The sequence below is a fragment of the Camellia sinensis genome, chromosome 3 (genome assembly GCF_055761805.1).
Source record: "Camellia sinensis isolate YWXY chromosome 3, ASM5576180v1, whole genome shotgun sequence".
Taxonomy (NCBI): Eukaryota; Viridiplantae; Streptophyta; class Magnoliopsida; order Ericales; family Theaceae; genus Camellia; species Camellia sinensis.
Window position 1 is genome coordinate 209,551,201 of NC_138963.1, and position 17,613 is coordinate 209,568,813.

General features: G+C 36.9%; 1 protein-coding gene and 1 pseudogene across 3 annotated transcripts; one reads left to right on the forward strand and one right to left on the reverse strand.

Moving 5' to 3' along the window:
- Positions 1 to 33: 33 nt before the first annotated feature.
- LOC114271130 (mitogen-activated protein kinase kinase kinase 5) lies at positions 34 to 9,829 on the reverse strand. Of its 2 annotated transcripts, none has more exons than XM_028212738.2 (11): positions 9,034 to 9,829; positions 6,976 to 7,608; positions 6,794 to 6,881; positions 4,371 to 4,433; positions 4,105 to 4,268; positions 3,707 to 3,782; positions 3,210 to 3,269; positions 3,005 to 3,130; positions 1,441 to 1,650; positions 1,138 to 1,232; positions 34 to 828 (listed from the first exon to the last, which is right to left on the reverse strand). In XM_028212738.2, the coding sequence occupies exons 1-11, from the start codon at positions 9,456 to 9,458 to the stop codon at positions 591 to 593; spliced, it is 2,178 nt and encodes a 725-aa protein (XP_028068539.1). In that variant the 5' UTR covers positions 9,459 to 9,829; the 3' UTR covers positions 34 to 590. The 2 variants fall into 2 exon arrangements, with proteins under 2 accessions (XP_028068539.1, XP_028068540.1); XM_028212739.2 differs by having other exon boundaries at positions 34 to 708; positions 9,034 to 9,824.
- Positions 9,830 to 14,602: 4,773 nt separating this feature from the next.
- Positions 14,603 to 16,848, forward strand: LOC145823077 (fasciclin-like arabinogalactan protein 8 pseudogene; annotated as a pseudogene). Its single transcript, XR_014365182.1, has one exon. The product of XR_014365182.1 is annotated as a fasciclin-like arabinogalactan protein 8 pseudogene (transcript).
- The last annotated feature ends 765 nt before the right edge of the window (positions 16,849 to 17,613 follow it).

Sequence of the window (17,613 nt, forward strand, 5' to 3'; positions counted from 1 at the left end):
TAAGAATGGTCAACAAACGAAAAACAAAGAACCTAACCACGAAGCCCAACTGCAATTATTTATAAGTAGATTACACAAGGCAGCCTCAAGCAGTAATGACTGTCATTATACATTTTGCTCTCTTCAATACAACAGCAGAAAAAGAGAGTGACTGAAATAGAAGTATGCTCAGAAAGGATTTCAATTACCCAAAAAAAAAATACCCCACAACATGTACAAATACAATGTCATCTAAAAGTCTAATAATTTTTTTGTCACACCTACTCCTGATTAAAAAGTATGTTCCTTTTTCATTCTTCTTTCGTGTTAGCATGAAGTTTCATCTGTGTGTTCTGTATTCGCCCAACAAAGTGTACAACAGTGACCGACTGAATTGGTCTGCTGATAAAAAAATTGCTTCTGTAACTTCAAAATCAGCAACAACAACCGTGTTGAAATGCATACTGAAATCCCATAGCCCCAAATGGGAAAAAAAAAATACTGTAGCCATTTGCCGGCTTCTTCACACCTGTACAATAGAGTTCTGTTTCCTCGGCTATACAAGAGAGATTCGATTCCCCGATCAATCCTTTGTAAATCACAAATAAATCTCAGAGGTGTGGGATTTCCCTTCTGTGTGCCCTTGGAGAAGTATGTTGACTGTTGTTCCCGGGTGCAAGGTGCAAATTGTTTGGACCAAATGCGGAAGGGGGGCTACCAAAATGTGACCTGCAGTGGAACAACTCTGATGAAGTCATACTAGGAAGGGCATCCAGTGTAGAACGAGGAGAGTGTCGGGATGCTACTCCGGTTTCCGGGCTTTCAGGATAAGATTTCGGGGAAGTTTCACTGGGAAATTTTTTTCAAACATAAGCCACATACAATTGACATGCAACAGCAAAATCACAAATTCAACACGTTTTACAAACATGAGGCCTGTTTGATATGACTTATTGCAAGTAGAAAGCTGATAATAAGAAAATAGAAGCTAAAAGCACTATTTTTCCTACTTCTCAATAATCAGATTTCCAAAATATATAAAATTATAAAAAATAAATAAATAAATAAAGAAGAAGCTGCTGCTATAAACAGCCATAAGTTGCACCAAACAGGACCGTGGTCTAAGTTCTATGGTATGGAAACAAGTTACAAACCTACCCATTACACGGCAGTTGCCTCATCCAGGCACCTGGCGAGATTGGTGATGAACCCTTCAGATTTTTTGTCCCGTCTCTTGGACTATGTGATGTATCCTGAAATCCAATAAATTTTAATAAGTAAAGCAAAAAAAAGAAAGAAAAAAGAAAAGAAATTTTTATTATGCTAGATTGCACAATGGTTTGAGGGCACACACACACGAGATAGAAGAAAAAAAGAAAAACTGAAAAAAGGAAAAACTAGAGAGAGATATTAGGATTCATGCATGGATGTAACCAACATATACTGGAATTTGGCCCTTACCATTAGTTTCATTCCAAACAATTCTCGTGCGCAACCCAAAACATCTTGATCATGTGAACTTTGCAAAAAGGAATGCTCAAGTAGCCTAGCAGCAGATGGTCGGTCCGCAGGATTTCTCTGAAAGCACAACCGGAGGAAATCCTTTCCTTCCAAAGATAATGTTTCTGGAATAGGTGGTGATTTGTTCAAAACACTGAACATTGCTTGTACCTAGTGGATAGGACACAATGGAACAATTAACTACTATAGTCTGACAACATGTAAAGAGACATCTCATACTTTTCTCCTCACAAAGCTACTTGTACAATAAGCAAAAGGATAAGAAAACATTTGGATATTCTTGAGAATTGAATCACTTCATTATGTCTGATGCATCACAGTTTTATTAAAATTAGGGGTTAGTCCATCTGCCTATAAATATTATGCAATTCTTCTTCTTTCTTCTTTTTTTCATTTTGATGGAATTGAGTACACGAAAATTTGGGGTTGTGTTTGTGTGAATTTGATTAACCCTAGCAAGGGTGAAGTGCTTTTCAAAATAAAAGTAAAAAAAGTGCTTCTTATCCTCCTCCTTATCAACATGAATAACTCAAGTATTATTCTCAATTACCAATTTACCATACAAAGCCACAGAACAGCACTGATTTCAGCCTGTGACCCATATTGTAGCTACTTCGTGCAAATATTGTCAAAGGTTAGGTCTGTAACCAATCCACTGATCCCAAACCCTTACGCAATAGGACTAAACTAGACATAGTTTTAAACCCCTAAAGTTACAATTATCCGGTCCTCCTGATGGCCATTTTTAAAATCTCACAGCTTGCCTTCTGAATATCAAGACAATTCTCTCTTTTTTCATTGAAAACCCCAATAAGCTTTCTTCTACACATTAGAACCCCAAACATAGAAACTTCCATAACCTAAATCCACCACAAACCCCAAAGTAAGCAGAATTGACAAAGTTTCCTAAATTCATCCTACATGATTCACACCTAACTTTCTAGAGGGTTTTGAGTAGTAGGCAAATCTCAACTATCAAATCTAGAACAAAAAATTTGAAGGCATAGCACCTATTAATCATGGCAAACTACATGTTTAAGTCTTAGTTTTCTAACATTCTAGAAGCAATGAAAGAGAATTGAAACATTTTTCACAATGGATGTACTCGCCAAATCATTCTCTTGCAATTCCAGTAAACCCAATACTGTAGCTCCAGCAACAGGCTTAATCTGGCACTTGAGTAAACGAACATCATAATATCATAAATTTTCATCTTGGAGAAGAACCAGAAAAGCAGCTTTCTTAACATGCACCTTACTTGCAATCTCATAGACACACAGTAGCCTTCCACCCTATTTTTGCTTTCCCAAGATGGCCCTAATTCTTTCAAAAGGAATAGGGTAATAAATATGATAACAAGAAAAATGATCTTATCAGATATTCTTCAGAAAGTTCATGCAACTCCAGAGAGGATGAATTCACACGAAAAAACAGCACACAGTGGGCATGTAGACAAACTTTAAGAAGCAATAGTAAAGCATAACAGACTAAATCACATGCTCACCCCATTAAACTCGCTCCAAGGAGGTCTACCATTCAGCATCTCAATAACTGTACAACCCAGGCTCCAAATATCAACAGCATAAGCAAGCCGAGGATTGGAATCTTTCCTCATCACAGCCTGCAAAACCTGCCGGGGAAAAAAAATCTAGTGTCAAGAATTACTACGAGCTATCTATAGAATCATAATTAAATGCAATGTGAGATACCTCTGGAGCCATCCAATGGGGACTTCCCTTCAGAGAAAGATCAATGGTACATCCCGAAAGCTGTATACAATGAAAAGCTGAAATGTTAGGACAAAAGGAGGAGTGGAGCAGTTGAAATGAAAAATATCGCATGCAAGAGTAGAGCTGACAGCCCCAGTCAGACCATTTGTCACATCTGCAGAACATTACTCTTTCTGATTTGCCATCACAAGATGTTAGCCCAAGGGAAAGTGCAGGGTTAAAGTCCCGGACTACCGGACGGGACATGGGTGTGAGTGGGGCTTACTTATAAAAAAAGAGGTTCTAAATTTTTAGCATCTAGATATGCAGAAAATGTTGAGTGAGGAGGGAAAAAAAGGCACATAGAAAAAAGGTGGTAGTCGTTAAAATAACAGCCAAGAGCATAGCTTCAAAAAATTTTTAAAAAAAAAAAGATCAGCATAAATAAAATATCAGTCGATAAAAAATTGATAGATGTTGAAAGAATATAAGCTCACATGTTTTGCCAACCCAAAGTCAGCAAGCTTGACAACACCAGATGAATCGACAAGCAAATTTGCACCTTTAATGTCCCTGTTTAAAACAATCATTCGAGTCATCAAAACACTATATCAACATAAACTACCAGAAATCATTGAGTCGTGGAAATTCATCAGATTTGCCAACAACGTTATTCGTTGAACCACATAGAAATAGAAGACAAACAATATTCTCATACTCATTGGAGACAAAACTGCAAGAATTTCAGTTTTTTCTTTTACAACCATGATTGCCTCTCATAAATTTTAACATAGCATTTTATACCATAAGTAATGTGATTGTCAAAATAGATGTTAGACTTGTGATTTTCAACCACTATCTACATTTATCCATTCTTATGAAGCATAACCATCACCTGTGGATTGTCTTTCTGCTATGCAAGTAAGCCAACCCTAAAAGAATATGGCGGGTAAAATTACGAACTACACATTCTGTAACAGCTCCACAATGATCACGGACATATTTGTTTATTGATCCCGGGTGAACATACTGCAGATATATGCAAAAGCGCTCCTCAAGCTGCACAGGAAACAGTGTTCTTCAAATGAATTGAATGTGGGAAATCAACTATGCTCAGTCAAATCTGGCTGCTAGAGGACAGCATGAAACCAAGAATCTCACCACTTCACAGCCATAGTACCGCACAATATTTGGATGCTTTAAATGTTGGAGAACTTTAATTTCCTAAAACAATAGAAAAACACAAGGAAAACAACAAATATTTAAAAAAATAACAATAATTTGAGAAGCAGTAAAGTGAAACACATATGCTATTTAGAACATAATTTCTGCATGCTATTCAACCTGCAACATGAACAGAGAAGTGTACACAACTGTTTTGAGCTATGTTATCCAATTAGGGCTATTCTGCATCTTTATTTTATCTTTCAAACAGTCTCAAGAATCAGTAATCTAGCATTGGTCACTCTTGAGCTACTGGCTCAGCAATGAAGATCATAGATGGGAAGTCTAGTAGTCTTCAGTTTTCTCCCCAAAAAAATCTGGTTCCTTTTGTTAATTGCCAAGCTTTCATTTTTATCTTAATTCCAACGAAAGGGGAAAAATAAGAGAGAAGCATAACATATAAATAATGGGAGTGGGTGGATGGGACTTAGCAGCTCACCTAAGTTTGAATGGGTTGGTTTGGCATAAACTAAATAATACAAAAAGTCAAAAAGTCACTATCCTATTTAAGTCACATCATCTTATTTAAATCACATCACCTCTCTAACACATCACATCAAACCCAACCCAAACCCAACTCATATAAGTCAATAAGTCAAAAAGTACACTTTTTTAAAACATCCCAAACCAACATTACCAACATTAAGTTGATATATGCAGGCATTGGATCAGGGAAATACTAAATTTTATTCTTCAGATAGTTGAACTCCAAGGCTTGTAGAAGTCAAAATAAGAGGATCCATGGATGAGAGATTGTCTTGGGAATTCATATCCTATGCATAACACAGACCCAGCCAAAGAATCATCTACCGAGCCTGTAGTTTTTAGCTAAGTACACCTATTTCAATCGCATCAGGTGTCAAACATGATGGGGTCCTTTCGTCAAACAGATACAATTCATATCGAAGAAACTTGGGTACCAACCAACATAACATAAATATAAATAATAATCTTCAGAGACAAAGCAAAATTATTGAACTTTTAGGACCATATGACCCAACACAAAATGAGTAACTGCAGTAACAACAAAACTATGAAAAGTTATTGAGAAAGAGGTTACACGGACAAAGTATCATGGAAACATACAAGCCTTAACCCCAAGTTATGGTCATTTTTATTTTTTTTTTGAGTAACAACAAAATTTTATTAAAACGGGAAAGAGAAAGAAAACAAGAAATCCTCATACAAAGAAAGAAAAAGATAAGAAGAAAAAGCAAAACAAAATTGCAAAACTTGTAACCCTAAGGATGGCAAACAGCAGTCCAATCCCTAGAGATCAAAAACAAAGAGACTCCTTTAAAAGGAGGAGATACAAATGCCCAAAATGAGGCCAAATATTCCGCCCTATCCCACAAAGCCTCTACACTTACTTCCTCACCTTGAAAAATTCGAGCATTTCTCTCCAACCATATAACCCAGAAAATAGCAAAAACAATGCCTATCCACATTGTTTTGGCTTTCTTGATACTCCCAAATCCGTCAAACCGAATAAGAAGCATATGCATACACTCCCGTGGAGCAACCCACTACACATCACATAACCTGAAAAGACGCTGCCATAATACAGAAGCCACCGGGCAATGAAGAAAAAAGTGATCCGCTACCTCCAAATTTCTCTTGCACATCACACACCATTGAGGGCATAAAGAGTGATGAGGCCTTCTCCTCTGGAAAACATCATTAGTTGTAACACCCTTTTGAGCCAAAGACCACATGAAAAACTTCACTTTATGAGGGACACTCGCTTTCCAAATTTCCTTATGAAAAGGGAACAAGGGAACCGAGGGATTATCAATAATCTTATCAAAAAAGGATTTGCATGAAAAGACCCCTGAAGAGACAAGATTCCACACCGTACTATCAGAAGACGAAGAAAAAGAAACCCTCTCGAGCACTACCAACAAAGATGCCAACTCCCCCGCCTCCCTATCATTCAAGTTTCTAATGAGATCAAAATTCCAAGAGATGGGTGCCATAGACGAGCAAGCCACCGACGCTTTTGACACATTTGGAGAACGAGCCAACCTGTAAAGAAGGGGAAAAGATCTAGCAAACAAAATATCCCCTAACCAAACATCCTCCCAAAACCGAACATTCTCCCCATTCCCCACTCTGAATGAAAAAAAATTAGACACAAGAGGATACAAACGAGAAATGGATTTCCACGGTGAACGACAATTGCCTCTATTAACCACATTAGAATCTCTACCATTGGATTGAACTCCATACTTATAACCTTCATTTTTATTGCATGCCTTCTCGCCAATAACTTTTTTTCTTGATCGAGAATCCAAGTAACCGTAAAGCTAGAATACAACATTATACTATAAATTAATAAGCTAAAGGCTTGACAAAATTACCTGTTCCAACTGCTTAACACATTCTGAAGATTTAGGGTCATCCCCAATGACATCAACTTCTTTCATTGCACACATAGCTCCGGTTTCACTATTAAAAATAATTATAAAAAAAAAGGAAGTAATGTTCAATGCAACTGAAACAAGTAGCAGAAAGCAGAAAACACTTCAGAGTATTCACATACCTATTGATTGCTTCATAAACACTGCCATAAGTACCTCGTCCAATAAGTTTGCCTTTTATCCATTTACTTTTTATTGTTGATACATCTTGCCTTTCCATAATGTTGTGAGTTGTAGTTGATTGTGATGGCTTCAGACCTCCTGGTGGTAGAGGTAATGGATGCAGATTGGCATGAATACTACCTTCAGGCCATCCCGCAGAACTTTCCGGGAGTGATTTATGGTGTGAATGAAATGAAACACCAGCAAGATTTCTGGTGTTTTGGCTAGCCTTTTGTAGTTTTGGGCTATGAAGTGGAGAATGGTCAGGAGTACATGAAAGTCTTGGTGAAAACATTTGGGAAGGAGAATGGGAGGAAACTGGTCCCTCTACAGCTGATGAAACCCGAAATTCTTGAGGAATCAATAAAGAGGAATGAAAAAGATCCACAGAACTAAATCTTTGTGGGCTAGGAACAGGACTTGAGAAAACACTGGTTGGAGCACTCCTGGTGGGTACATTCAGGGTGAAGTTGTGAGGAACACGTTCAACATTTAGATCTTTAGAAAATCCCCTACGGCGATATGCAGGAGATTTAGAAGATTTTGTGGCAGAATGATCTGTTGTATTCCTAACACTTTGATGAGAAAAATAGCTGAAAAATCCAAACATTGCTAACAAATTATTATGTGGAATCAACATTCTTTTAATTGAAACTAGAATGTGATAATAAATGACAAGAACCTAAATAAAATAGCATGTTATATGCTAATGTACACATTATCTCTTATATGAGATAATAAAATGAGAAGAACCAATGAAATAGCATGCTACATTCTAATGTGTTGTGTGCACATATGATTTAACAACCACAACTCCATTTAAGTAGTAGAAGGCCTAGGCTGTTCACCAAGATTTGAAGTTTTCATTTCTCATTTACTTGACCAGGCTTCTACTTTCACAAGTTGAATCCCTCAAGAGAAGAAGGATTGCCCAAGCCCAAACATGAAAATACAAGTTACTGAGATAGCAAAATATTTTTGGCATGGTTTCACCATGCACAATACTTAAACTGATATTCATTTCCCATTATGCACACATTGGCCCCCTCACCCCCTGATTAGTAATACCATTTCATTCTCTTAATTAATTGTCTACCTTTTCACTAACCCCCTCTTCCTTTTCTTTCTATTTTATTCTTGATTTCTTTTCTCTGTTCATTTGTTGGTTGACATTTTCATATGTAATAGCAATGTTTTTGTTTTTGTTTTTGTTTTTGTTTTTGTTTTTGTTTTTGTTTTTGTCCTCAAATTTGCATTTTACCCTCAAATCCCATAATTGATACTTCCATTTCTTACTTGTATCGAATCTTTTATTTTCCATGTACTTTATTCCATCCCTAAGCATCGGTAGTAATGCATTTCCCATGTTAAAACAGAATCATCTAACACCTCATGCTTTTTATTGTTCTTTTGGGAAGAATCACACTTTTCGTGCTGTTTAAACACAACAGGCTGTGAAATGTAGTACGGAAAGCAGCTGATCCTAACTTAAAAATCTAAATTAAAATCAAACAAACAAAATCATCTATCTGTACATGTTAGTACTTGTTTGATAGCTTGATATATATATATATATATATATATACATGTATTGTTATGCTTATTCCTGCCAAGTTAACAACTTAAACTTTTAAGACTAAGAGTGATCTAACATAGAGTCATAATACCCAAGGATGGGTAAGGTGCGTGTCCAAGTCTGCACTTACAAAGGAGAGCGTGAAGCGTAATCACACCTGTAATATATAACCATCCTCAGCTCAATAACTATAACTAACTTTTGGGTTGAGTTCTACCAAGACCATGTGCCAAGTACAATCACTTCTTTTTTCCTTTTTCTCTTTTTAAATCCCAGATAAAAAATTTAAAAAAAAAAAAAAAAAACCCACATGTAGTTGATACAATGACTTAACAAACAATTAAACCAGAAATTGAAGAATTATCAATCTATCATCATAGACACACAAAATTATACCCCCCAAAAAAAAAAAATGAAAATTAATAATCGAGAAAGAGAGTACCTTCTAGTGGGAGAACTTGGCGGGTTGGAACCACCAGTCCCATCCCTTCCATCTCCCTCCGCTCTGCTCGGCCCTTCTTTCGGCGACTGCGAATTGGACTGATCATTCTGCTTTACAAGGGTATTCAACTCCGGCAGAGGCAGAGGCTGTGGCACAGCCAAACTGGACCGATTGCCGGAGTTAGTCGGAGATCGCGACTCAGAACTCGGAGAAACCGGCAGCGAACGAGATTGATCGGTCGAAAACAAACCCAGCATGGCATCGGTAGCGTGGCGGAGCTTGCGCTGCCGCGTGAGCCGCCTCTTTGACCCTGACTTCTTAAAGAAATTAGAATCGTTAGAACCCTGTTTCAGAGGCGAATCACAAGGAGACGATGAAGCCGAAGACGAAGATGAAGAAGAGAAGAAGTTCCTCAGAGAAGGCATATCGATTGTTGGCCAAACAACAACAACAACAACAAGAATAATAGTCTACCCGCGTAAACATACATTAAAATTGGAAAATGGGTTTCGTAGTCAACTGTAATTAAGTTATTGGGTATCGTTGAGAAAACGTTTAACTGGGTTAGAGCGTAGATAAAACCACCTCTAGTAGTAGGAGTTGATCTGCCATTGAAGAGCTCTGGAGTCTTCGCCACGCCATGGGTATTCCAATGTTTGAATCGGAAGATTCAAGAGAGTTGCTTTAATTTCAAAGACGGAAGTGTCGCAACTCGTAAACAAAGGACACGACATCCTTTCATTCTCTGCAAAGTCAATGTATGTGTTAGAATTTTATAATCAGTGTTATTTACAGGAAGACCCATAAACTATACATATTTATTTATTTTAACTCCTCAAATTATAAAACTGTACAAGAGATCTAAAATTAAAATTATCAATAGTATGTATATATTTATTTTAACTCCTCAAATTATAAAACTGTACAAGAGATCTAAAATTAAAATTATCAATAGTATCACTTTATCTTTTATATTATAAAAACATATAAATTGACCCTCTAAATTATAAAAACATACAAATTATACTCACTAATAAAATGAGTTAAAGTGAAATACGCTAATAATTTAAAAAATTTATTTATACGCTTTTATAATTTAGAAGTTAAAGTAATACTTTTTAATTGTTTAAGGCCCCGTTTGTTTTGGGATGTAATAGATAGGAGGGGATTAGGATGGAGGTGTAGTTATTTAATATTGTGTTTGCTTGTAGAGTTGAGGAAGGGATTAGGATGAAAGAGGAGATTAAGATGAAGGTTGGAAGGGAGATTGGGATGGAGAAAGTGGAGATGGTATTAAAAAATAGTGAGGGAATTAGAAATCTTTTATTTTTTACATATTGGGAATTTTTAAAAAAAAATTAATGTTTAATTTTTTATATTTTATTATTTATATAAAAATAATTTAATAATTCCTACACTACACTAACAACTATTAGAGATGAGCAGCGGATATACCGATCCGCCAAAACCGACCAAACCGAACCGATCCGCCACATTTTGGACGGATGCGTGATGACGGCCGGACGGTTGCAGATTAATTTTCTCCAATCTACCAATCTGGCAGACGAATGGCGGATTTGAGATTCTTTTGGCCGCAACCGAACCGCCAAACCGCGAACACCCCTAATAATTTATAAGACTTTGTGTTTTCAGTTTGTTTAAATATTCTGTTGAACAAAAGTTTTTAACTTGAATATCTTTTTTGAATTGAAAAAAATAAACGTATTATTTATCTATATTTTTTTGTTTTTAAATCTATCTCTAAAAATAATAAATAGAAAATATAATATATGTTGGTTGATTTTTATTTTCAAAAAAAGATATAGGTGTAACAATACAGAGACATACAATCTCTACTACTACTTTGTTTATGGTTTTGGTGGTTCGAATTGTTTTTATATTTTAAGAACCACAAATTGTGATACTTTATATGGATGAGGCATGCTGTGATTGTAGTATGTGGATGAGGTATGCAGTGACTGTAATATTCTAAAGTTTCAAACTTTCTTGCTTTGAATGAGGCATATAGTGATTGTAATATTTTTTTAAGTCATTAACTGTAATTCTTTTTTTTTCTTTTTTTTTCTTGAGAAAGTGCTTAAGTTGAATTATGTTAAAAATTTATAAAATTTTAAACCGCCAAACCAATTCGCATCCATCCGCCAAACCACCAATTCGCTCAATCCACATCCGTCGGATTGGCGGAAGGATGCGGATTAATTTTCTCCAATCCGTCAATCTGACGGACGGATGGCGGATTGGAGATTCCGTGGCCGCAACCGACCCGCGCCCACTCCTAACAACTATCATCAAAATAAACACAATTTTACTTAATCCCCTCACTAACAATCCCTTCACTATTAATTATTTCTATTCTACCTCTGAAAATAAACAGAGCCTAAGAGTTTACTTGTCTAATTTTATAATTTAATGGATTAAAGTGATAATTTTTAATAATTTAAGGAATCTCGGTATAAATAACTCTTATAATTTCATTTATAGATTTTTATTTCTATTAATGTTGATTAATTTTACTATAATACACTTTTTTCTTCTTTTTTATACTATTTATTTTACTTTTTTATGACACTCCCTAAAGTTTGGTTAAAGTGCAAATTATCACCTGTGATTTGAAAACTTATCCATATTCATTTGTCATAATTTTTTTATTCAACAGAATTAATTAAAAAAATAAAATTCATAATTGCTTTCCTGTATAATAATAAAATTACTTAAATTATTAATTAAAATATATTTTTAACATAATTAAAAATTATTAATTGACTTGATAATTTATTAATACAATGGACAATTTGTTATAAAATTGAAAATCTCAAAGATGAAATATAATTTTTAAAATTATAAGAGATAATTCATATTTTAATTAAAATTTAGAAGATGTATTTATAATTTATCTTTTTTTATTGTTTTTGTTGTTGCGTGTATTAAGAGCTTCTCCAGGGGAATTACACATTTCCAAAATAATTATAAATTTATAATAAAATTTAACACTTTAATTATTAAAGTTCATTCTCTGTCAATGTTGTGCCAGAATTTTATGTTTAGTGTTATTTACAGGAAGACCCATAAACTATTCATAAATATATATTTTAACTCCTTAAATTACAAAACTGTACAATACATCCCTACATTTTTTATAAGGGTTTGTTTGGGATGTCCTAAATAAGTGCACTTTTTGTCTTTTTGGACTAAAAAATTTAGGAAAAAAATATAGATGTTTGTGTTAACTTTTTTACTTTTTATGAAAAAATATGTATTAAAAATTGTAATAATTGGTTTGTAAGAGAATAGTGTTAACTTTTTAACTTTTTGAATAATTTTTTCATTTTTTGACTTTTTTTTATCTTTTCAAACTTGGCGTAAGTATCATTTTATCCTTTACACTACAAAAGGCATACAAATTAACCATTTAAACTATAAAAGCATACAACTTATACCTACTAACAAAATTGGTCAAAATGAAACACGTTAATAATTTAAAAGATTCATTTATATGCTTCAACACTTTTTAATAGTTTAGAAGTTTACTTGTATAATTTTATAATTTAATAGATTAAAGTGATACTTTTAATAGTTTAAGAGATCTTGATATAAATAACTCTTATAATTTCATATATAGATTTTTATTTCTGCTAATGCTGATTAATTTTACTATAATACTCTTCTCTTTTTTTTTTTCTTTCTTTTTAATACAATTTATTTTACTTTTTTATGGATAAATTATAAATATACCTCTTAAGAATTACTTAAAGTATAAATTGCATCTTGTGATTTGAAAAATTATAAATATCTCATTATTAAAAAATTTTATTTAACAGAATTAAGTAAAAAAATAAAATTCATAATTGCTCTCCTATACAATAATAAAATTACTTAAATTATTAATTGAAACATATTTCTAACATTATTAAAAACTGTCAATTGACTTGATAATTTATTAGAAAAATGAGCGATTTGTTATGAAATTAGAAACCTCAGGAATGAAATGTAATTTTCAAAACTACAGAATAATTTGTATTTTAATCAAAACTCAGTAGGTGTATTTATAATTTACTATTTTTTTTATTGTTATTGTTGTTGCGTGTATTAAGAGCTTTTCCAGGGGAATTACACATTGTAGGAGAGGGTTCAAGAAAGGAGTTGGAAAATACGAAGATCTTCAAAGATCCTTGAAGAACAACTTCGAATTCTCTAGAATATGATGAGAGGCTTAGATTCTTCAATAATCTCAACTTAGGAACACAACAACAAAGGAGATGATGGAGATAAGAGATTGGGTGAAGAAGAAGGCAAAATGGCTAGAGAATAGAATAATGGCAAGGCTCTCCCATTGATCTCCCACTTTCACTCTCAAGGTTGATAATGGAGAAGGGAAATTAGTTCTTTCCCAAGAGTTAAAAATCTCCAAAATCCATCCCTTGTAAAGCTATGGGTGGGTGCTATTTATAGGCACCTCATGATGTAGGATGGAGCCCATGTGCAAGGCACATGGGGGATATTCTCTCTAACCACCTTGTCCGAGGGGGTGACCTCTCCGAGGAGGTGACTTCTCCGAGGAGGTGACCTCTCCGAGGAGGTGACTTCTCCGAGGATGAGAAAACCCTGAAGAGGAGATCACTCCCTCGGCGAACCCTTCTTCTTAGCCACACCTAACCAATGATCCCCAATCATCCCAAAGGGTCAGGGGTAGTCCCAGAGGACGTCCTGCCGCAAAATATTGCCGAGTCTCATGGACCCCCCGGGGTCGTGCCACCTCGACCCGGGTATAGGCTAGTTTAACCGAAGAGTGAATTTATCTCCACTCACCGTCTTCGGGATCGGGTCCTTTGTTCGGACTCCATTACGCCCATGGTTCTGGTACGTAGACCCCGGAAAGCTCCGAGCCCGCAAGTGTTCTGGGACTCATTAACGGAGCGACTTCTAGATTGCGTCTGAATCCGTTCGAAGCCAAGTACTTCGGATCTCTAGATTCGTGGATCCGAATCCTTTCGAGTCCGAGTGCCTCGGATCTCTAGGCTTGCTTAATACCCTTTCGAGTCCGGGCCCGAGTAAGTCTCTAGGTTCGTGGATCCGAACCCTTTCGAGGCTTAGAGCGATTCAATCCGTTTGATGGCGATAAATCTGGGCCCACCGATTCTTGGACTTGCGATAAATTCGGGCCCACTAATCTTGGGCTATTGGGCTTAAATAATTTAGTGGGCTCAAATTAGCCCCTCTTACATTTGCCCCTTGCGTGTATGAGAAATTTTAAATTTCTCAGACATGCATACGGTCATTTCTTCGACCCTGTTTCGCATCACGTTCCCAAAAAAAAAAACGTTTTGTCACGACAGAGCCTATGGATAAAGTTGATGACGCACTTCAATTTACAGAAAAAATTGACAAGCAAAAATTCTATTTTTTTGTACTCTTTTTTTTTTTTTTTTTTTTTTTTTTTTTTTTTTTTTTTTTTTTTTTTTTTTTCAAGTATTGAAAAATACAAAACCCCCCCCTTTTTTTTTACGTCTAAACACTTTTTTTATGGGCTTAGAAATGGGTTGGATTTTTTTTTTTTTTTTTTATATATATACATGCATATATATATTAAGAATATCTGAGGCCATATTCCATGCATCACACCCTTTTTTTATTTATTTAAAGAAATGGCTCAAAACCCTAAATCTCACAAACTTTTCTTTTTGATGAGCCGCCGAAATCAATCAACCTTCCTCTTTCTTTCTTTCTTTAACCCAGCTTTTCTTCTTCTTGAACAAGACCAACCCAGCTTTTTCTTCAGGAACAATCTGCTCACTGACCTCCATTGCATCTCCAGTCTCCGTCTCTGCCATCCTCATCCTCACACTCTCTCTCATCATCACCATTCCCACCATGAAAGCTCACAACATCACAGAGATCCTTTCTTCCTTCCCAGACTACACTCTCTTCAACAGCTACCTCACCCAAACAAGGCTCTGTGACGAAATCAACAGTCGCGAGACCATCACAGTCCTGGTTCTCAACGAAACGTCCATGTCTATCCTCGCATCCAAACACCCCCTCTCAATCGTCAAAGCCGAACTCAGCATCCACATCCTCCTCGACTACTTCGACGCTGCCAAGCTCCACGACCTCGCCACCGCCACCGTCACCACTCTCTACCAGACCACCGGCGAAGCTGAAAACGGAGTCGGCTTCGTCAACATCACCGACTTACAAGGCGGCAAGGTCGGATTCCGATCGGCGGCTCCGGGATCAGCTCTCGACTCTACTTACATTAAAGAGGTGAAGAAAGTACCGTATAGTATTGCGGTTTTGGAGATCAGCGAGCTGATCATTGCGCCGGGGATTTTGAATTCGTCGGCTGGGTCGGCTTCCGATGTGAATATCACTGATGTGATTGTGAAGGCTGGGTGTATAACTTTTGCGTCGTTGATTGTGGAGACTGGTGTGTTGAATGTGTATCGGAAGGTTGTGAATACTGGATTGACGATTTTTGCACCGTCTAATGAAGCGTTTAAGGCTTCGAATTTGCCAGATCTGAGCAAGCTCACGAATGCTGAGGTGATCGTCGGTCTGTCCATGTCCATTCTTATTCACTGTCTGTGCCATCGCCGAACTATTCCGACTATCCTTGGTGCTGATTTTGATTTGTTGATTGCTGCTCATTGTTTTTTTTTTTTTTTTTTCTTTGAGAAAGAGAATAAGACTCTGTTAAACCCATGTTAATTGCTTGGTCACTGAGAGAAGTAAAATGCCCAGATATTGAATTTTGCAATTTTGGCCTGAGATGGGTAATACACTATTGAACCTGCCCCGATTTATATAACTTGAAGAAAACAGATTTCAAATCCATGTCTGAGCTACGAAATTCTATTGATGAACTTGACTTGAATATGGCTTGTTGGCTTTTATCATTTGAGAGAAGGCACGATGGGATTATGTTGAATATTGAGCTTCATTTTTTTTTTTTTTTTCAGGCACTTGTGTTGGCCATTCTAATATTAATAGAATACTTGATGCTTGCATTGAAATATTGATGTCAAGGGTGGAGATGTGATAGGAATGATGTCACGCTTGATACCTTGCGCCAAGACCGAACCAGCCTACCATCGGCCTCTCTTTGCTGAAACTCTTCCTTCGGCTTTGACGGTCCAATGCAAACCACACACGTCGCCCGTTCAACGCGTCGTGTGTGGCCTTGCCTGACGCTGTTTAGCTCATCGTTGGTGTGCCCTCCTGGCTTAGCAACATTTTTCAAAGCTCTGAATACATAGATCTTGGCCTTGCTTTACACTCACTGGTTCCAGCCCCAATCATTGTTGACTTCGACGGTTCCAACGCACACCACACACGTTCGCCCTCTCAACGCAACGTGTGTGGTTGCTGACTCTTCTGTGGTACCAGCGTTGCTTCCGGCTTCAACTTGTCCGACGCCGACCACGCACGTTCGCCCACTCAACGCAACGTGTGTGGTCCTGCCAAGCCTAGCCCAGTCTTGTTGATTACAATCTGTAAAGCCTCTCTGATTTCAGCTTATATTTCCAACATCGGCTTCGGACTTCACCTCTCTAACAGTCCCAAATTTGTGAGTATGAAATTCGGCTCCCTCTTCCTCTCGTTGAATAATAAAGATGATATATTGTTGTTTGTTTAACTTGTGGATGCTTGGGAAATACATAGCTGATGCCAAAATTTTTGTGTGACCGTTGTAGTTTTACGTCGGCTTGAGAGGAACCAGCCCGGAGAGACAAAAACTTGATAGTTGCATTTTCATGAACTTGCTCAGAGTAATAAAATTGTTGTAGCCTAAATAGATAATTATTATTTGTTGATGTTGCCCCATTCTGATAATGCCTGAATCATGATCTGAAATTGATATTGTTTGTCTCATTTGTTGGTTTTACTATTTCAGACAAATAAATTCTTGATTGAAATCCACGTCCTCGGGGCCCTTGGAACCCACACTAATGAGAGTAAGGGCTGTTCCTCGGAAGTCCGAACAAAAGCAAGACTGTCCCTCGGGAGTCCGACGGTAGGACACACCCTACTTTGGCAAGAAAGATTCCTCTGGAAGATAACCGAGTCTACCAAGCTTGCACCAACAGAAGTAAAGACTGTCTCTCAGAAGTCCGAGCAGAAGCAAGGCTGTCCCTCAGAAGTTCGAGCAGAAACGAGGCTGTCCCTCGGAAGTCCGAGTGGATGTGCACTTCTACTTCGGCAGCTAATGGAAGCAAAGGCCATCCCTCGGGAGTTCGAGTAAGAGTCCACTCTACTTTGAAAAGAAAGACCCTCGGAGCTCGTATTGATGAAATCAAGGGCTGTTCTTCGGACCCGCACTAATGAGAGCAAGAGTTGTCCCTTGGAAGGCTCTCCCTCAGAAGTCCGAGCAGAAACAAGGCTGTCTCTCGGAAGTCCGAGTGGATGCGCACTTCTACTTCGGCAGCTAATGGAAGCAAAAGCTATCCCTCGGGAGTTCGAGTAAGAGTCCACTCTACTTTGAAAAGAAAGATCCTCGGAGCTCGTATTGATGGAAGTAAGGGCTATTCTTCGGAAGTCCGAGTGGGAGCACACACTCTACTT